This window comes from Ambystoma mexicanum, chromosome 12, assembly GCF_040938575.1.
Source record: "Ambystoma mexicanum isolate Mex_15411 chromosome 12, UKY_AmexF1_1, whole genome shotgun sequence".
Lineage (NCBI taxonomy): Eukaryota > Metazoa > Chordata > Amphibia > Caudata > Ambystomatidae > Ambystoma > Ambystoma mexicanum.
The window spans coordinates 620,505,531-620,527,616 of NC_090936.1; the positions used below are offsets into that span (position 1 = coordinate 620,505,531).

Below are 22,086 nucleotides of genomic sequence, written 5' to 3' on the forward strand. Positions count from 1 at the left end.
TTCAACAGAAAAACTATGACTTATTGTAACCACTTTAACTAATTTTCATATATAAAATCAAATATAGATACTTGACAGAAGCATTATTCTAAGTTATACGCAGAGGATAGATAACAAGTGTGGCGGTGGGCACAAATTATAATAACCTTTTGATACTTTCAGCAAAGGTGAAGGAGCAATGTCCACATATATATTCCTTACATATCAGGCAGAGTTCAACATATTAGACCTGGCCATAACAGTGGCCATTGATGAGATAGATTTCAGAAAGACTAGTGCTTCAGGTTTCCTCCTGATTCCTGCCATGTTGAAGGATGGAATTATCCAAAGGTTCCATAAAGGTCTGTATAAAGGACAGAGTAGTAGGAAACGAATAACAGTGTCCTCCATTTTGTTACTGAAAGGACAACTTTCTGAAGAAATGGGATGTGTGACGGGTCATAAGATGGACACAGACTCCGGTCTGTCATGTTCCATTGTTTTATTAAATTGAAATATGCAAACACTCCTAACTTTCCCTCTACTAAGGGTGTTTCCTACCCAACCAATCTAACGAATGTGCTTGTCAGTCGTCTGTGATAGTCCAAAGTACGATCCACCCATTGTGCAAAAATGGCCCTAAGCTAACCATACACACCATATATAATAACAAAGCACAGGAGAATGACTCCCTTCTCCTGGGAATTGGTTCTTGACCACGTTCAGTTCAGTATTGAATCGTTAAGTAGTTCTTACGAAATACTCTTATCAAGTTCCATAATTGTGGATTCCAATACTGGATTGGTATATGTTTCACTTGCCCTTTCTCTGGGGTGGCTCCTTTCCTCCTTTCTGTCTTCCTCTTGTTTTGTCCCTTGGTTCTCTGTACTTGTCATACTACTCAGTTTCAATGGTTTAGTTGTATTCAAAGTCCATCCCTTTTCCTGGTTCTTTACATTCCAACAACTGCTCACAGCCTCTTTGCTTATTCTCGACACTCTGGGCCTCATTACGGGTCCTGCGGTAACCCTGTTGGTGCTACCGGTAAATTTGTAAATCCCCATTCCCATAGAGTCCCACAGGACTCTATGGAAGTGGGGACACGGAAACACTGGCAGCGTTGCTAACAGGGCCAGTGTTTGCGTGATGGGTTTGCCTACTGTGGCCGCTGTGCCCAGCAGGGCCACACCTGTCAGGCACAGCAGCTCCGGCAAGCAGATACGTAGTTTGCCAGTCTGGAAACAAGGGTGCCGGTGAGCTTACCAGCACCCTTATTTCCGGACCGGCAAACTTGTCATGAGGACCTCTGTCTTTATTGGGACGAGCATGAATGTGCAAATAATTTTTGATACTTGGTCTACACTGAGACGAATATGAGCACTCAAATAATGATTTACACTGTCTTCACTTATTCTTGATACTTGGCCTCCACTGAGTCGAGTATGAACATTCAAATAATGATCTCCACTTGCTTCACTTATTATTGATGCTTGGTCTCTATTGAGATGAGTATGAAAACTCAAAATAATGGTCTCCACTCTCTTCACTTATTCTTGCTACTTAGCCATCACTGAGATGAGTATGATCCCTCCAATAATGGTTTCCACTCGCTTCACTTATTTGTGATACTAGGTCTTTATTGTGACGAGTATGAGCATCCCAGTTATGATTTATAATCATCTCACTTCGTCTTGATATATGATTTGTATAGGAATGAGTGTGAGCATTTAAATAATGATTTCCTCTCTTCCCACTTATTCTTGATACTTGATGTTTACTGGGATGAGTATGGGTACTCAAATAATGATTTTCACTTGTCTCCCTTATTCTTGATACTCGAGGTCTACAGGGGAGAGTATGATCATCCCAGTTATGACTCTTTTCCTTCTCCCACACTCTCGATATCTGATTGCTACTGGAACGAGTATGAATGCTGCAATTATCGTTATTCACGGTCGCCCTCTGGGGTCTCCCGATTTCCCTGTTACCTGTGCTGCTCAGGGATAACATGACTGGGTCGTATGCACATGGGGAACCCTCTGGACCAATTGTCAGGTCGGCTCTCTGATCTCTCTGTGGTTTATCACACAGGCTCACTCCCGTTTCCTCCGTTATCTTGACTTGCTCCTCCTTCATCAAAACAGTATCAGCGTAGTTCGTGGACTGCCTAGTCGACCACGGCTATGTTCGTCTTTCCGAAAATGGATGCCTTATGTCCCCCTATGTACTTGGTTCAAATTCTCTCTCTGACTCCAATGCGTACATAGCTGTGTCGGTTACCAGTCATTTGGTCGACAACCAAATGGTTGAATTTTTTTTAATTTTTTTTTTAATTTTTTTTTTTGGGGGGGTTCCCCCCCTAACCCTGCTTTTTATATATTCTTTTTTTTTTTAACCAAACAAAACGAAAACAAATATATAAATAAATGAAAAAAAAATTCGACCATTTTTTTTTCGACCATTTGGTTTCGACCAAATGGTCATTCGATCTTTTTTTTTCCGACCAAATGAGCGGACACCGCTGTGTCTGGCCTTCGCCCTGTTTTAGATGCAGCATGCCTAAGCTTCCTTGAGTGCGTTGTTGCGAGTCTGTTTGAAACTCATGGGCATTATTCTCTCTCTGCAAGTCTTCTCTCTCCGCCTCCTCTCTTTATTATGCCGTTGTGGGTTTTCCCCAGCAGAGCGTAGCAGCAGTCCTTCTTTTCTGTCGGATTTCTGATCATTATGTTTCCATTGTTTTTCTTCATCTCAGTACATTTCAAGTTTTCATTCAGAGGTAGCAGGGAATGTAGCTTGAGGAGTTCTACCACAGAATGGGAGTCCTTGTCCAAAGGGGCAAGTCTCTCCCGTTGAGTTCATGCTTGCCTGTACCCCTAGGGAGGGGATTGCATAGCGGGGTCCCCTCGCTTGCCTCACAGAGAAAGCCTCTCTCCTAGGGAGAAGTGACAAAATCCTGCAATTCGTCACATATGCCACTTGACTGCACTGTCACACAAAGGCAGATTATTTTGGCAGAATTTTACATAGAGTAGAATTGTATTGCTGATTTTAGTCCAGCTTAAATAGGGTTCAAATACAGGTGACGCCTTGCAATTCAGTTCCATATGTTTATAACGAATTAAAAAATAATTAGTGTTTTTGATATTTTCATTATTTTATTTAAATGCACCCAAACACCCTCCCCAACATATTTTAGGACTGGTGTAATTTCATATACTATCTCCAATACTAGAATATTTGGGGAATTGTTGGATAGTGCATTTAAATAAAATAATGAAAATACCGAAAACACTGTTGTTATTTTGATATATGATTGGTTATTTATAACACGCTTAATACCCAGAGGTTTCTAAATGTGCACCCAAGGCGAGCACGTTGCCCCTGAGCTATCCTCCTTTCATTCGTTATAAAGACTGCATACCTTGCCATTCATGCACAACTGGCCAAGACCTGGGGAGATCATATCACCCAGGATCCAGACAGCAAAAGCAGACTTGATTTTATGGGTTATCTGTTATGTGGCCACTGTCTCACCGCTTAGTAAAAGTAGGAAGCTCAAACGGGTCATCATTAGTTGTATATGACAAAACCACTTCCATGATGAGCCCCCTTGTTGGCTTACCACATCACAGTGTGCTCGCTTTTGAAGTGATAGCTCTTTGGATTGGTGTGAGTAAAGCCAGAGTTGTATTGGCCTACAATGAGCTCCTAGGAAGTTGGAGTACATTCTTTTTAAAAAGAGTTTCACAACCTGTAGACAGAAGAGGGTTGAAATCCTGTTCTAGATTATTTCATAGGGAATGGGAAAGAGTTACCCCCTTTGAAGTGGTGGTCACGTTTTAGGAAATCAGAAAGGATGCCAAGATTACATTTTGTACACAATGCCAAAGGGAGGATTGATAATTTGCTGAATTGACCATCATGACAATATAAAATTCGATGTATAGACATTGGTGTTATCTGAGGAGCAGTACCTTTTGCAAAGTGTTGCATAAAAACACTATAGCTTGTGATGGGATGCATTCAAGATGGCGGCTACATCAGCAATGTGCACACATATCCCTGCTTCCTACTCCAACTAAAAACGTTTGAATCCCATGTCACTATCTATCTCTGATAGTTCATGGAGAATAATTCACGTGTCTGCATCCTTTGCGGGCCGGCTTTTGACCAAAGCACAGCACTGAGTCTGTCTTAGTTGCTGCTATTGATCTTGTTCACCTTATGACTGATGTTGGCGATATTAGCGTTTGTGATATCACATCCTCTCTATGGTATAAGAAACATGGCTCTGTTCTTTTCTGGCTGATAGGAAACAGTTGGTTTGTCTTTCCCCATTCAACTCCAATTTGTATCCACTTCCCTTCCCCATTGTTGTTTAATCTTCACGCATTGACTAATTTGGTTCACTCCTTTGGTTTTGTTTCTACAAATACTCTGACTACATGCAGTTACTGATTAGCCTTTACGGGGAACCACCTAACATTTCTGAAAAATATAAGCAGTTTATAAAATCTATGCTTCTTTGGCTGTCCTTTTAGTTGGCAGTTTCCCATTAAACAGCGTATCTCGTTCAAGGTTTAATGCCTGGTGCATCGTCGCTTCTAAACCATATCCCTGCATTGTGTTCCTCTCGTCTGCTTCCATTTCAGCCTTCTGGAGCTCTTCATTCACTGCCTCGTTTTCAGCACTCCCAACTAGGTGGCATATCCTTTTCAATCCTGGCCTCTTCGCTCTAGAACTCACTTCCTTTCTTCCTGCAAGCAAACTCTGTGGCCTCCGTCTCCCAGAACCAAGAAATCCATCTCTGGGTGTGTGAGTGCTCTATAAATGGAACAAATACATACATAGACATCGATTGTGAACGCTGCTGTAGACATGATGGTGACTATATTTCATACTGTATATAATTTTTGAAGAGGCACAGTCAGGGAGAGCAAGTGTAAAGATATGTGACACTATGAAAAACTCCTTCAGATTGTACTGGCAGAGAGTCGATTATAATGATGACTAAGATATTGAGAAGTGGTATTTGATTTATTGATTGCAGTGCTATTGAAAAATAGTCATTTCAGTCATTGGAATGAACTGCAGTGACTAAGTAAATACTTGTGCCAAGCAGTTTTTATATGAAATAGTGAAGTGCAATGTCAATGGACCTGATCCCGATTGTGTTAGAAATAATTAATAATGAATATGTGTAGTGATCATGGATATATACATAAGGATAATGAAACTCAGTAAATACTACAACAAATGCAAATAAATTATTTTTGCTCTCATCATTTAATGATACACTCGACAGAAATGAATGCATTGTTAAAAATCCAATATAACATTGTTATTACTAGCTCCGAGCACTTTAGTACGAATCCACTGTGATAATGAAGTACGGTGTAAATTATGGGAAATGTACAACATGTATTCGTCATGTGTATTGTTTAAATGTGAGGCATCAAAATAGAACAAAAGCATTGGCAAAAACAAGAATGCGAAACAGTAAAGATGGATTTAGACCATTTGTCTATAATAATGCAGTCCTCTCTCCATTGCACATACCAGACGAAGGCCAAGTAGGGTGAAACACGTCGTGCTTTCTTGCTGCTGCTGCCTTCCTTGTCCACATACCTTTTTTTACTAATAAAGGACTTTCTGGCTGTACAGCTAACACGGACTGTGTGTGGATTTATGAGGACCAATGAAGTTTTTCAAAACAATTATAATTACAGCCGGAGTGCCGTTGCGCCCAAGACTGAATTCCAGTCTCTCTCTATATATATATATATATATATATGTGTGTATATATATTGACATGCAGTGTAGTTGATTGAGGCAAAGATTTGTTTTAATCGCTGGAAATTGGCATTTATTTTATGTTATCAAGGTCTAATCTGCAAATAAAAGAATAAGGTAAGGAGATGTTCATAATACGAAGATTATTAATTTGATTCAAATTCAGAAGGAAATACTTTGCTAAAAAGTAGGCCCATATTGTGTGAGCTGGATTTCCTTTGGAAATGGGCAATCTGATAAAGGATCAAGATGAAGATTGGGCCAATGTTGGGAATAGTAAGAAGTCCATCTAAAGTACCAATCACAGACGAAGATACATCTTTCAGAGTAATATGCTCAAATATGATGGACATGCTAATGGAGCAAATCAATGTAGTGGGTCACAGCCGGAGTCCCGTTGCACCCAAGACTGAATTCCAGTCTCCGTTTTGTTTAATGTTTTCACCGTGGTCTGGCCGATTCCAATGAAGAATCTTTGAAGCTGCAGCAGGAGCGCAACACCACCCAGTCAGACACATTTTTTTGAAAGGTGAACTTTCAGTGCACGCAGCCCTGCGTGTTAATGCAGCTGAAGCTTCAAGCACTCCGTGGAACAGATTTGCATTACTGGTCAGAGGTCAGCAGCCACCTGTGCTGTACGAGTCGGAGGACCCGAACAACAAAGGTAAGGCAGCTGTTTTCCTGACCTGCTTTCAGATGTTAACAGCAATTTTAGCTCTCTGTCTGTTTATAACATCACACGGCGCAGCACAATAATAGTGCATTTATAAAGCTTCTACAACACGTGGCAACATTCTCTATACTTCCCAATATTGACAATGGACTATATTGTATTAACAGTCACATTCAAAGTATAGAGGAAGAAAAACGTAATCATTGTCCACCAATAGAGCGTATTTTTTGTTTGTTTACTTAGTAATTCAAACACACAATAATGACAGATAAGGAAGGCAGCAGAGATGCAGAGGCGTCTATTTTATTTAATGAAACCTTGCAACTTATGCCCAAACAAATTGAAAGTGCACAACCGCAACAAATGAAAACTATACAACAAAAAATGTTTAAATTAGAGAAACTACACAAAAAGGAAACAAACAAGTGGTGAGAAATAAAATCTATACAGAACTATTTGGATAATCGGAGAATTCCAAGAGGTCTTAGAATGTTCACTATACCTACCTATGAGGACCCTAACCCTGCAATGTTGAATGAATGGGGGGAAGCAACTAGTGAATGTTCTTTCAAAATGTTGACAATTTTTGTCAAATATGCCAAAAGCGACAGAATAAAAGCCCTCACGGAGATTGAAGCACTTGAACAAGATTTGTACAATGGTCCAGATCCAGAGTCAGCAAATAACATAAAAATCCAAATGCAGACAAACATAAGCAAATATGAAGAGGAAATAAAAGAACGGAAACAGAGAAAATTCTTGAGAGATAAGGAAGACTATGCCACAGGTCGTATCTACACCTTTGCAAGAAAATATGATATTGTCCGTAAAGTTATTCAAAAGAAATCAGACGCTAAAGATGAAAGTACAATTCTCACTGAATCAGACATAGAGGAAACTGCCAGCACTTCCACAGATGTCTCAAATTCCAGCAATGAAGATACCCCTATTAGGTTACACATTTTTTAGAAGAAATGAGACTATTACATCAGGTGGGCAAAACAACACAAGTGCGAAATACAAACAAAGGCAAAAAATTCCAGAAATCAAAGTCAGCAAAAGGAGGTCAACAAGGGGGCGTCGGGGACAGAGGAGGAAAGCGGGATCAATCAACAGGCCGTCAGACACGGTCTGGAAAAAACAAGAAGAATACACAGACAAAGACGTAAACCAAGTAATCAATCTGTCAAAGAAGCCTATAACTGTGTGAATATGAAGTATTGGGAAAAGGCCTCTCATTCTGCTCCACCACCAAATTTGATTATTCACAAGCAAGGATTGATTTATATTGTTTCATTCGCAAACTAAGACTAACAAATTTCCATGCCAACTTGGATTATACACAAACCCCAAGTAAAAAGATAATTCCGTCGGATCTTAACATCTGCGACATATCAGCGCTAAGGGACCTAGCAATGCTAGGAGAAGAGGAAGCTACTATGATTTCCCCCTATGAGGCACAAGATGAATGGCAAATAGAATTACCAATAGAAATTGACACAGGCATGGCCTCTCCAAGCAAAATGAAAAATTAATCAAAATGCAACCCCTCCAATATTCTATGTCCCACCATAGATCTATTTGAGGACGTTGTTGTTGATGACCTCAAAAAATTGGCGGCTGGACCAGGAACAGTCAAATTGAAATATAATCTATCTAAACTACAACATACAGCCATAGAAAATCTACAAGCAGACAACTCCATCATAATAAGGTGTTCAGACAAAAGTGGCAATGTTGTAGTTATTAACACCAAAGACTATCAGAGGGAGGCAGAAAGACGATTGAAAGACACCAGCAGCTATGTAAGATTACCTAGTGATCCTTATCCTCAATACAAAGTACAGTATGACATCATGTTGGACGAATGGTACGATTTGGATCTCATTACAATGAAAGAGAAACAATTTTTAACAAAAGATCATCCTAAGACTCCAATTATACATTTCATACCCAAGATCCATAAACCAATGTCCCGACCACCAGGAAGACCGATAGTGGCATCAATAGACTCCTTATTAGAAAACACCTAAAAATATGTTGATAATTTTCTGTTCCCCTTTGTGGAAACTTTACCCTCTTATACCAAGGACACAACAGCTTTTTTTAATCAAATTGCACACATTCCTTGGCAACCAGACTTTCTTCTGGTTACATTGGATGTAGTTTCCCTATACACCTGTATTTCACATTCTAAAGGCATAGATGCAGTCAGAAGATTTCTGTCCACCAGATCACTAAGCTATCGAGAACATTCACGTATGCTTTTGGACATGTTGTCTTTTATTCTGACCCACAATTCTTTTATGTTTGATTCCACGTATTATAATCAAATCTGCGGGACAGCAATGGGCACAGCAGTAGCCCCAACCTTTGCAAATTTGTACATGGGTGCGTGGGAGGAGGAACTCTTTTCCAGTGATAACCAGAAGAAACATACAGACAAAATAATTATGTGGCAAAGATATATTGATGATTTATTCATCATCTGGAACAGAACAGCAAATGAATGGACGTGTTTCTTTCATAGCTTGAACCAAAACCATCAGAATCTGAAATTTACAGAACAACACAATAAGTCGGAAATAGTCCATTTAGACATAAAAGTGAAAATTATTGGAAATAGTATAAGCACAGAGCTACACAGAATAGAAACAAGTACCAATACACTTTTATATGCGACAAGTGCTCACCCACAACGCCTTAAAAATAGCATTCCGTACGGTGACTTCTTAAGGATTAAAAGGAATTGCAGTGAGAATGAAGTGTGGGAGATCAATGCAAAAAAGACTGCAGCAAGATATCAAATGCGAGGATATAAGAAACAATCATAAGTAAAGCCTATGACCGCAGTTGTAATAAAAGTCGGGAAATGATTCTAGCAAAGAGCTTGCATAAAGAACAGTCAAAAGATCAACAGAAAGAGGACTCCATTATTAGATTCATTACAACGTACACTTCCGGAGCCAAAGATACAAAACAGATTTTGAACAAGCATTGGTATCTTTTGAAACGAGACTTTGACATTAGTACACATTTGCCGCAACATGCCACAATAACCTATAGGAAGCCGCCATCAATACAAACAAAACTGTCATCCAGTATGTTTCAGTCACCCAAAAAACAGAGCATTAATACCTCGTTACCAAAAAGATCACCAGGTTTTTACACTTGTGGTAAATGCAAAGCGTGTCGCTATGGAATAAACATAAAGGCCTTTTTACAAGGTTAATCAAGATTAAACAAGATTTGAGGTGTTCTACACAATTTGTCATTTACGTAATTACATGCTCATGTAATTTGTGGTACATTGGTATCACAAAACTGGAAGCCAAGCTACGGATACTACAACATTTACATGCAATTAAGAATCATGATATGTCCTATCCACTTTCCAAACATTTTGAAGACATTCATCAGAATGATATTGGATCATTTGTCATCGATTCAGTGGAGGTACACCCAAGAGGTGGGGATAGGTTACGAAAATGGAGACAAATGGAATCCAGATACATAGTGGATTTTAACACCAAATTTCCAGGAGGTCACAATCGTGATGAAGAATTATATGTATTCCTGGGATCCTAAAAATATGATCACCATGAAAAATTGACTGTGTTCCTACCATCAGATTTAAAAAACTTAAAAAACTTTCTTCTCCTTTTTTTAATATATTGTTTTATATATCTTTTGTGCATAAAAAATCAGTTAGGGTGTATAGCACACTTAGTGTGAATCAGACATCCAAGCATCTGTTTGCAGTTTTTGCATTTGTTTTCTTATTGGTTTTTCTTAAAAGTTTTTTCAATTTACTGCTTTATCACTTGTAAATAGGAGAGGATAATTTGCACTTATAGACAAAGTATGCTGCATTTGCAGGTTTACAATATGCTAGAATCTTATATCTGTGAAATCTAAAGGGAAATATTTTTCAACAATTTGAATAGATTTGATGGGATTTTAAAAATCATGACCAATATCATCATGAAATAGTGGAAATTTAACTTTTGGAGACCATTTCGCTATTATGTTTACTTTTGGTTTTAACATGTGATCTGTTTACCAAGCACTATGCACTTTAACTTTTAACCCTTTTTTTTACTATAAAGTGACTCCATTTATAATATTGTGAGTTAAACAAATAGGTATGTTTTACCTGTTGGTAGTAACATGTGATCCGGGTATAAAGCATAATGCACTTTAAGATTTTTGACTACAAAATAATCCTCTAGGGACCACTGTATGCCATATGTATCACAAGGATAACCTACAAGGGCAACATATAGTCTCCCCTTTTTATATTGCCACCTATAGAAATATTTTTTAAAATATTTTTTTAAATCTATAATTCAATAAGGGTAACACACAGTCTCCCATCCAAATTCGTGATTTATCCACAGATTAATAATATTAATATTATAAGCACATAGCACTTTAATGTTTAGCAGTCCAACAGTGTTTCTATAGCACATAGCACTTTAGTATAAAACATCAATTGCAATAATAAGGCACTGTGCACCTTAATATAGTTATATAAACATATGGCTTCTAAGGGTCATCAAGATGTGATTAGTAGCACTGAGCACTTTATCATACCCACTAGGGATAATGAAACTCAGTAAATACTACAACAAATGCAAAGAAATTATTTTTGCTCTCATCATGTAATGATAAACACTCGACAGGAATGAATGCATTGTTAAAAATCCAATATAACATTGTTATTACTAGCTCCGAGCACTTTAGTACAAATCCACTGTGATAATGAAGTACGGTGTAAATTATGGGAAATGTACAACATGTATTCGTCATGTGTATTGTTTAAATGTGAGGCATCAAAATAGAACAAAAGCATTGGCAAAAACATTTAAAAACGGCTGCCTGTTTTCTATAGAAAAGGTTTGAATACTATACCAACACACAATAATGCTAAACAGTAAAGATGGACTTATACCATTTGTCTATAATAATGCAGTCCTCTCTCTATTGCACATACCAGACGAAGCCCGAGTAGGGTGAAACGCGCCGTTCTTTCTTGCATGCTGCTGCTGTCTTCCCTGTCCACATACCTTTTTTTACTAATAAAGGACTTTCTGGCTGTACAGCAAACACAGGACTGTGTGTGGATTTATGAGGACCAATGAAGTTTTTCAAAACAATTATAATTACAGCCGGAGTGCCGTTGCGCCCAAAACTGAATTCCAGTCTCTGTTTTGTTTTATATATATATATATATATATATATATATATATATATATATATATATATATTGACATGCATTGTAGTTGATTGAGGCAAAGATTTATTTTAATCGCTGGAAATTGGCATTTATTTTATGTTATCAAGGTCTAATCTGCAAATAAAAGAATAAGGTAAGGAGATGTTGATAATACGAAGATTATTAATTTGACTCAAATTCAGAAGGAAATACTTTGCCAAAAAGTAGGCACATATTGTGTGAGCTGGATTTCCTTTGGAAATGGGCAATCTGATAAATGATCAAGATCAGGATTGGGCCAATGTTGGGAATAGTAAGAAGTCCATCTAAAGTACCAATCACAGACGAAAAAACATCTTTCAGAGTAATATGCTCAAATATGATGGACATGCTAATGGAGCAAACCAATGTAGTGGGTCATAGGGACACACATGCTTCTGAAAAATAGACCTCAATCATAATCACGTTTTCCTCACAGGAAATCTGTTCAAGCTAGAATTTTTCCGCTTTTTGAGTAAATCTTGGAGTGGACAGAGTGGCAAAAGGAAGGCCCCCCTTTTCACGATCAAAGAAGTGGAAAGGTAAAACATAGGAATGAAAAATGAGACAATAAACAGGAACAAGTAATTAGAGGGAAAATATTCTCTTTAAGGGCAAACAGGGCTTCCAGTCTCATAGTATAGTGTTAATTGGAAAATGTAACTTGCTGACAGTGCCCAGGCTCAGAATCGTTAGATTTAGGGGTCAGTGGCACTCAGAGTCCCATCCTCTGGCATACGCTTCATATGGTCCATTCTCCTTCAGAGAATGCGTTTTGCACTCTGTGAGTGTTTTGAAGGCACTGGTCATTCTTTTTGAAGTGTTGTAAACATCACGTAACATAACAATTAACTGGTGAATGATTCTCAAATCCAATGGAAGCTGAATCACAGTGGAATGATGACCACGTTCTATTGAGTGGTGCATTTGCCACTTTATTTCATTGTAACACAGGGACTGACTCACCGGAGACATCTGCCGCATGAGTTGATGAGCAACGACAAGCAGATCACACCGTTCCATCATTTTCCTGCGGAATTCACAAATCTCTGTAGGGTGAAGCACCTGAAGTTGGTCGGCGGCATCAACAATAGCCTGGAGGCAGTGCCACCATGATTTCAGGGCACTGACACCTGGTGCTGCAGCAGCACTCACCCCAGTGCCAATCACCAAAACCATCTTTCGGGCTTGTTTGTTTTTCAAAATTTGTAATGTAACCCTGGAATAAAATATATATAATCTTGTTAGAATTCCAACATTTGAAATGTTATAAATGCAAGCATTACAATATTGAAAAGAACTGAAAAGTGGCTCCACTCCACTGCACTAACTCACTCCAGCACTCTTTCCCCGACCATTCTTTCTATACCCACATGTGAGCAGTCAGCAGGTGTTATGTGGTTCCAACCACCCTGAACACATTTCATTCCTAAACCAACATCTATGAACTCATCCCACTTTGAACCTATCCCTCCCAGAATCGTTTGCACCCCAAACATGCCTCTGAATCCTTTGTATATTTTAAGAGTTCATCCTCCCTGTCTAAACCTGCTACTCTCTGAGCCCTACTCTTCCTTAACCTCTCTAATTGCATCAAACCATGAACCCACCTCATGCCCGATCCCTTACATTCCTTAAATCATCCTATCTTGCACGTGTTCCTTCCTTCTGGAACCCACCCCACTATAAACTTATCAAAGGTTCTAGTGCCTTTCACTGCACAAATGCAGTGAATCCCTGATCCATTCCCCCCCCCCCCGTGTTCAGAAATTAATCTGAAATGCTGTTGAGATCAACCGAGCGAATGTACCGTTGGTCATTTGCCTTGCTTGTGATTTCACCAGACTCAAGTAATAATCATAATAAGTCTGAAAATGTAAGTACTCACTAAAGATGCTTAGCTTTTAGTAATCTATATATATATAAAAGTCAAAGGTTGTGTGTGGGTTCGTGGCACGAAGTGTTGTTCCTTATACAATTCCACACCGTTTCACCAGTCTGCACCACAATTTGCATAGATACATGTTAGGACCCTCCGGACATTACTGGCTACATGACATTTGGACACCCCAACCCTTTCCCTGGATTTCGGCAATAGTTAAAATTTGTTTGTGGGTATGTGCCCTAAACCATGTTCACTGGGAAGGGAAACAAAAAATGTATGAGAGGCGAATGGACCTGAGCGGTGTAGGTGAATGCAGTTAGCATTCCAGAGGTTCCCATATTTTTGTCACATCAGGTGAAATTACGGATTTTTGCGAGATGGTGCCTGCCTACGAAGCCATAAACCATGTTCACCCGGAGGGGAAAGAAAAACTGTTAGTTCTCAACTGGTCCCTACACGAGGGACAAAACTCTCATAAACCACGTTTCATGGCCCTAGAATGCACTGCAATGCACAGCAACAAACTGCACCACGCCAAGGTAAGGCAGTACAGCGACCTACAGGATCGTTCATTTTCAACAATTAATGTGTGTTCGGGCATGTGGTTTTAAGCAAACTGTGATCGATCGTAAAAACATTTCCTATGCACCTTACCTTAGTTTTCCTCACTTTTACACATGTGAAATCAACGGGTCGGGTGCAGCCATCTTGTGCTAATCTTATCCGTGGATTGATCGCCCTAAGTTCAACTGCCCGTGCGACACTAAATCATATCACCCAGCCCTGAAGCTGACATCACTAGACGCGTACGGCCCATTTCACAATGCGAATGCACGTCTCGTGTCAACGTTCTGTGCGCCAGCTAATGACGTGTCTCCATGGTAATTGCAGGACGCCTCTTTCCTCAATAAGTATAAACAGACCGCTTCTCATCAGACAACATCAGAGTTGCTTTTTCAATCGTTTCACTGTCTTTAATTTTTATACAGCCTGTGACTCGTTTCTGCTCTGTTCAGCTATCTTCGTTGCAAGGAACCCCTGCAAACAGATACTTATACTAGCACTACTATTGATTTCAATCGTTACTTGCGTTTGATTTAAACATTTTGTCGTAGAATGGTAACAATACAGCCCTACCAGTACGAGCCAGAGTATTCCGAGGCAGAATTAGTTGATAGAGAAAGATGCAGAAATGATGGGGCATCAGACTACAGTTGGGAAGACGAATCACTGGATCCTGAGCCTAAGCCTCTGAAACACTTTGCACTCTGAAACACTTGTGTACAAGCGTGATACAAATAAAATATCATATCATATAATATCATAGCCTAGTCACATGGAAAGACGTTTCCACCTGGTGTGCCTGCAATCGGTGCGAGGTCATGCCAACCGAGGAGGAGAACTGCTGCTCCAAAGAAAACTCTGGATGCTTGGCCTACATATCAGAAGAAAACACACCACCGCTATGCGTTACCAAGCTGCATGACTTCAAGGCAGCCTGCCTCACAAGGTCCGTGTTGAGGATTATTTTGGTGCTTATGCACGAACTTCGCGCAACAATTCACCTTCGCAATCCAAGTAACGAGTAAGTGTACTCTAGATGTGATGTCATTTTGACTACTGAGGCCACTAACATTTCATGTTTGTCTCCTATATTGTCGTACCTTTAATCTATCACTGCCTAATGAATGTAGTCTGCCAATTCAATAATTTCTCGTGCTTTTGAGAAATCAGAGTGTTCATCTTATGTGTCTTTCACATTCAACTAAGAAACAATATTTCTCTGTGCCCCAAACGTTATGGATTGCATGTGTGTTCACTTTTGTAATGTGTGTACACTTCAAAGCCCAAGTTTATTGATCCATGAAGTAACTTTTGTACAGGCAGCTATGCCATAGGATACAGGGTGCATTTTCAAGTAAGGTTTGTACACTTATCAGGTTAATTTAAATAGAGTGGGCCTCATTCCGAGTTTAGAGGTAATCATGGCGCTGTTAGCGCCATGACTACCTCCAATATCAGTACCGAGTCTGCCCTCGTTCAATGGGGACTTACCGGTCTATTCTGACCTTTGCCGGACCAGTAAGTCCCCATTGAAAAAGCCATTCCCCATTCCCATTTGAGCCCTTACCGGTGCCCGGTACCCATTTGCGCCAAACTTGGAATGAGGCCTAGGATGTATGTTTCTCTTCCACAGGTGGTACAGGCTGGTGGCCTACTGTTCATTTATTTGGTGGCTTTATGAGAAGCTTGGATTCCACGTTCGACGAGTAATACCCATCTGTGTTGTTGCAGCCATTTGCGACAAATTCCCCAGTGACAGTGGACAGTACAGTGGATTTTCACACACTGTGCTGCAACCCGAAGTATACAATTTGTAGTATATTTGTGCCATCAACATCCGCAACAAAATAAAATACAAATGAGCTTTTATGAATAGTTGTTTCAATTTTTCAGTGAATCAAGGACACGCTCACTTGTCTATGATATGATATGATGTGGCATTTAAAATGTGCCTATACACAAGAGTTTCAAAGCGCGATGAGGCAAGGGAGGGGTAACAGAGGGAAGACAGAGACAACAATGATACTAGACCCAGTGACACTGAGATTGTGCAAGTGCAGGGGAGGGGGGGCGGAGGGGGGAAGTACAGGCGGAAAGGGGGAGGGAGCAGTGCAATTCATAGGATAACAATAAAATAAATAAGACAATACACAAAATAAACAATAAATGAATAAGAGACAATAAATAAAAGTGTGGCCAGCTGGTGGCACGTCTATGAGGAACATAAAAAAATGGTTGGTGCCCTTTTACACTCACCTACTCGGCAACAATCCATCCCCCCTCCATTATAACCCACTACAGTACTGGGTGGGTGGGAACAGCCAAGGTGCCAAACACCATGTACACTTCAAAGGTATCTTGCGCACAGAGGCCATTGTTCGCATGGCCTCCCCAGACCCAGTGTCTCCAGGCTCCCCTCTCGCAGACCTCGCCCCTGCAATCCACATAAGTGTGTCTCCCATCAACAGTGTTCCGGGCCTCGTCTGCACGCCTCATGCCCATCCATCCCCCCTCCAGTATCAATGACAGTTCGCACCTGTGGCCCTGCGCTCCCAAGGGAGCTGGCAGGGTGGGAACAGCCAAGGTGCCAAACACCATGTACACTTCAAAGGTATCTTCAGCAGCAAGGCACTAGGTATCACTGTCTACTGGCTCTCTCTCTCTCTCTCACCTGTGCCCTATTTTTTCAGTTAGTCTCGCCTGCCCATATTTAGTCCAATCAATGGGACGTGTCTGACTTTCAGTCTTGGATGCCTACGTATTCATGGTACTATAGTGGTGTTTGTAATGGGAAGTGTGTATTGGTCCTAGTTGTTTCTTCCTCTTCTCAGTACTTGGTGAGTATTTACAGGGGGGGAAAACAGGTCATGAATAGCACATGAAGTCTGAGGGGAGGGTGGGTAAGTCAGTGTTTGGGAAGGGGGATACCATGTCTCCCCAAAGGGTATCCCACTCCCAGTCCCCAAAGTCCCCCTCCCTCACTTGTCCACCCTAGGGTCAGGATCCAAGAGTGATGGCCTTTCCATGGCCACCTGAGCAGAGGATCCAGGGGGAATAGTAGGGAGAATACCCCCAGATTTCTCACAATGTGTGTAGGATGTGTGCGTGTATGAATGTAAAGTTGGGAAAGAGAAGGAGGGGCAGAGGTGTTCACCGCTGAACACTAATCAGGCCAAGGAGTGTAGGCGGGTGGCCTGGGGGTTGCGAGAGTGTCTCCTGAATTACGGGATGCCAGTGAAGGGGGGGCAGAGGGGTGCTCAATGGGAATGTTGTTTCCATGCAGTGCCAAAACCAGGCTTGGGCAACCAGGCTTTGGTGAAATCAGCCCGCAGGGAAACAACATAGAACCACGAAAAGATCATTAGAAACATATGGTTTAATTCAGTGCAATAAAGCAATCCAATATTGTGCATTTTACCTTTTTTTCATCACATGGACATACATGGCCAAAAATGTAGCAGATGGGTAGAAAAAACTAAAGTAGGGAAAAGGCAATCTTGATCTAAGGCTCTAGAACCAATACTAAATCACATTGGGGCTCATTGCAAGTTACGTGGTATTTCAATGATAACTCAATTGAAATACTGCCGAACTGAATTACCGTTACTGCCACTTGGATTTACCTTTGATTGCGAGATGTGGTGAACAGTGTTAATCCCAATTTTATGGAGTCCACAGCTCCATAGGGATTTCGGCAGAATTACTGCTGGCGATAATTCTGCAGATTTTGCCATTTTTTGGTGGTCTGGTGGAGGAAAAACTTGAACCTTACCACCAAAGTTGTAGTACGCTGGCGCAGTAATGCGGTGGTAATACAGTGGTAAAAGAGGTACTTGGTTTCTCAGGAGAGTACACAACATATTCAGTTTTTGCGTTTTAAATTTGCTACCAACATCCAGGATTTAGGACATCCAGATCCAGACATCCCTCCAGACAGGAGGTATCCTTAGTAGTTTTTAATTTTAGGAGCAACTGAGCATCATCAGCGTACCGATGAATATTGATACCACACTCAGCAATCAGACATCTCAGTGGCACCACATATATGTTAAATAGATCAGGTGATAGGATACACAGGGGGATATGTAAGTAAGAGTGCTCTTAAGCGCTTAATATTCCTAGCAAACCCTTATGTATCTGATGGGGCGTGATGTAACCGAGGGGGATTCAGAAAGTGTCTGTCCCTAAACTGTACTGCTGCGAATTCAGGTGCAAGTGGGGTGTGGGGAGGAACAACTGGAAATGCCAGCATTGCCATCCTCCATCAGACACTCCAAGTTGAACTGAAACGTAAATTCTTCATACGCGTGTTAGGGGGAATTGCTCACTCCCGACTAGCCCCAACACGCCGACCCCTCAGGTAGCCTGTTTAACCTGCGCAGCGTTGTATGGTTAAAGGGCTAAATGCCTTTTCTTTTTTCTAATCCAAAGTGCTGCTGAGTTAAATGGACTGCCTGAGGGGTTGGCGTGGCTGGGGCTACTCAGGGATGAGCCCCGGCTCAGCAGCACTTTTTGGAGACTGACAGGGCTCTGCCCTGGCTAACACCGGGCCACTTAAAGTGCTGGTCAATAACTACTTTGTGGAGGAGGAACAATTTATTGCAAGGCCTGGCCCTAGCCCCGCACCTATTATACAGTTCGACATCAACTGTGCTTCCATTTCACAGCATCATACCAAAGGATCCCAAGCACGGGAGACAGAGTAAAGGCATTATTATTTGAGTGCAGGTAAGAGGGTGCCGTCAGTGAGGAAACAATTGCCCCAAGGCAGGGCCGGTCACCAAGTGGGCAAAGCTAGAGGGCAGAAGGGGAAAGGAGGCACGCAGGGAAAGAGCAAGACTGTGAACATGGGGCCGGGTATGCAAAGGCAATGGGCAAATCAACCTGGTAAAACATACATCAGGTGGGTGAAAAAGAAATGAGGCCCGTGCAAGAAAGGAGAGCTCAGGAGCACAAGTCCAATCTGCAGTGGCAATGGTGGCAAGCCAACACCACACAGACACCGCAAGCCGGCCTGCCTCTCTTCAAATATACCTTTCCTCTTAAAATCATAAGAGGTACCTCAAGAGCAGAGCAAACATTTCATGGGGGCTTTGAGAAAGCATGCAGAACAGAAGCCGTCATGAGCGGGAGAAGACAGCAAGGGCACCTGGGTGTCAAGGCTCATAGGGAAAGCCTAGGGGGAGGTGAGAAAAAGAACCAAAGGGTGATCAACAGGGAAGCAAAGAAGAATGTGGCCAATAAGGGAAGAGAGAGATAGAGCACACAGTGCAGATCTGCAGGTACAAGCCATGCACGCACAGGCCTCAAGGAGGAGGCTTTCTCTCCTCACATTCATGCACTCCTAGAATCCCAAAGTCCTCTCGCCTTCTCCTGATGCTATGATGAGGTGAAGGCAGTCCCATTATCCTAAAGAAGTGGCGCATGAGCGGGACTGCTCTAAACTTCCCGAGCAACTAGATACCTGCTCTAAACCTGGGTCACTAAAATACAACTGATTCCACTACATGAAACGGCAAGAATATACTGGATGGCATGGTAGGAGGCAAATAACAAATGGATTGTCTTATTTTGTTCCTGGAGCTCTTCTAGAGCATTACCTAACTGGCGACCATCTTGCCTATTGTGATGAATACAAGAATTTCATGACTTCTTTCCCTGGGGGAACCCCCCCCCCCCACCACTATGGAGCCAGTGGACGGTAGCCGCTACATGATCCTTACCCTGGGGGTGGCTATATGAGGGAGGACCACCTGGGAGGATGTAAACCTCGGGGAAACCCGATGACATCAGTGGAGGAAATCATATATCCTCCTTTTTCTTCAAAGGGTGCTTCTCCTGTACACCATGCCTTAATGGGATGTTGTTATCCTCATTTCCCACCTCAGTGTAGGGTTGGTATGTCTAAATACCATGATAACCTTGGTATGGAAACTGCGCTTCTGAACACACGTGAAAAGCTGCTTGCATCTCTGGGCTCTAACTCTCTAGCTGTCTTCATCCTACTCGATCTCTCCTCTGCCTTTGACACGGTCAACCATCCTATCCTCATAAAACGGCTCCATGATACCCTTGGTATCTCAGGGCGGGCACTGGACTGGCTAACATCCTTCCTAATTGACCGCTTGTCCCAAGTCATTTTGGACATCTTCTCCTCACCTACTTCCTTCTCCACCTGTGGTGTCCCCCAGGGCTCTAACCTCTCCCCCTGGCTCTTTAACACTTACTTTGCTCAGTTGGCACGCCTCATTTCCTCTTTCTCCACCAATTTTCAGTGCTACGCAGATGACCCACAACTCTTCTTCAAACTTCCTGTTGACCCTCTTGCATCTTCCATCATCCCTGATTGCCTACCTGCCATCCAGTCCTGGTGCACCTCCAACGATCTCTGCCTCAATACTAGAAAGAGTGGAATGCTTCCCATTGGGACCCTTGCTCCCTCTTCCTTCATCTCACTCTAGCCATCTTCTATGGGTTCTCCCCCTGCTCCTTCTTCTGAAGCCAGAAACCTTGGAGTCATCTTCAACTCCTCTCTCTCCTTCCTCCCTTTCACTCAGGACAGTACCAAGATGTCCCACTTTCAACTCTTTCTTCTCAAAGGATTTCTCCCTTTTCTCACTTTCCCCCAGAAGCTCAATGTTACCCAAGCCCTGGTTCTCTCTAGGCTTGACTATTGCAATAGCCTTCTCCTTAATCTACCTTTCACTCTACAAACGCTCTGGCTAATCCAGAATAGGGCAGCAAGATTTATCATTGGCCTAAAGCCCAGAGGCCGTATCTCTCCTGCCCTAAAAACTCTTCACTAGCTCCTGGTTGCTGCACGGATCAAATTCAAATCCCTCTACATCATCCACAAGGCTGTCTGGGGCCTGAGACCATGCTACATGCAACTTTCTCTCACTACATACTCTCCCTCTAGACCTCTATGCTCCTCTGGCAGCTCTGACACTCTGGTGTGTAAAGCATTTCGCAATACAGAGGGCAGGAGGCCGATCCCTCTCTTCAGCTGGCACACTCTTATGGAACAGCATCCCCCTTCCTCTTTGTCTTGAGCAGGACTTCCTCAAATTCCAGAAGCTGCTCAAGACATTCCTCTTCACTTCCTCCTTCCTTTCTTCCCTCCTCTGCTAATCTCACAGTCGCTGTGATTGATCACCAGGGTCCTTATGTATCCTTAGGGGTCCTGGCTTTCCACACCCAATCGCACCAGCCTCTGTCTACCTCGTAGCACTTGCCTCAGCACCCTCCAGCCTTTGTCCTGTAGGCTTGCACTCATCTACCCAATGTGGCTCCTGGCCACATAGAACTTAGCATACTATGCACTTCATCTGCTGCTCACTCATGAGCATGGACACTCTAGCACCGACCCTCCACTCCCACTTCCCCTCTTCTCGCTGCACTTGCACATTTTGAACACTCAAAAGGCATAGTATGTTAATCTTTATCCTTCTCTGTATTATTGTTTCAATCCCATGTTCCCTCCCTGTTGCCCTTTGGGTGCTTTGAAACAGAATTGACTTACTGTATAAGCGCCTAATAATTGCACACTGAATAAAATAAAATAAACTCCAAACTCCCACTAGGGAGAATATGCAGGCCACGAATACGAGGAAGAGGCAGAGAGTAGTGAGGATGACTCCCCAGTTAACTCAATGCCCATCTCCATCGAGTTATCCAAAATCTAACTTGCCATTTGAAACTACTGGAAATACTTTTTCCAACTCTGTACATAAGTTACCAAACTTACCATTTAGAACAACTGGGAATACCATCACAACCTCTGCACATAAGTCACCAAGTTTACTATCTAAAGTCGCTGAAGACACTTCCTCAGACTCTATCTGTAAGTTATCACTAACTGACTTTCCTTTTTCTAATGCTGTAAAATAATGCCATTAGGAAGAGCGTCTGAATAATGAAGATCACGAAAGATTG

General features: G+C 41.8%; 1 protein-coding gene across 5 annotated transcripts in view; it reads right to left on the reverse strand.

The window, feature by feature from the left end:
• The window catches only part of LOC138513915 (protein FAM118A-like), a 487,378-nt gene that overhangs the window by 250,805 nt on the left and 214,487 nt on the right, over positions 1-22,086 (reverse strand). For all 5 annotated transcript variants that reach the window (XM_069629063.1, XM_069629060.1, XM_069629062.1 and 2 more), the window contains one exon: positions 12,669-12,921. In XM_069629063.1, the coding sequence (XP_069485164.1) occupies positions 12,669-12,921 (253 nt within the window). The remainder of the gene's footprint in view (positions 1-12,668; positions 12,922-22,086) is intronic.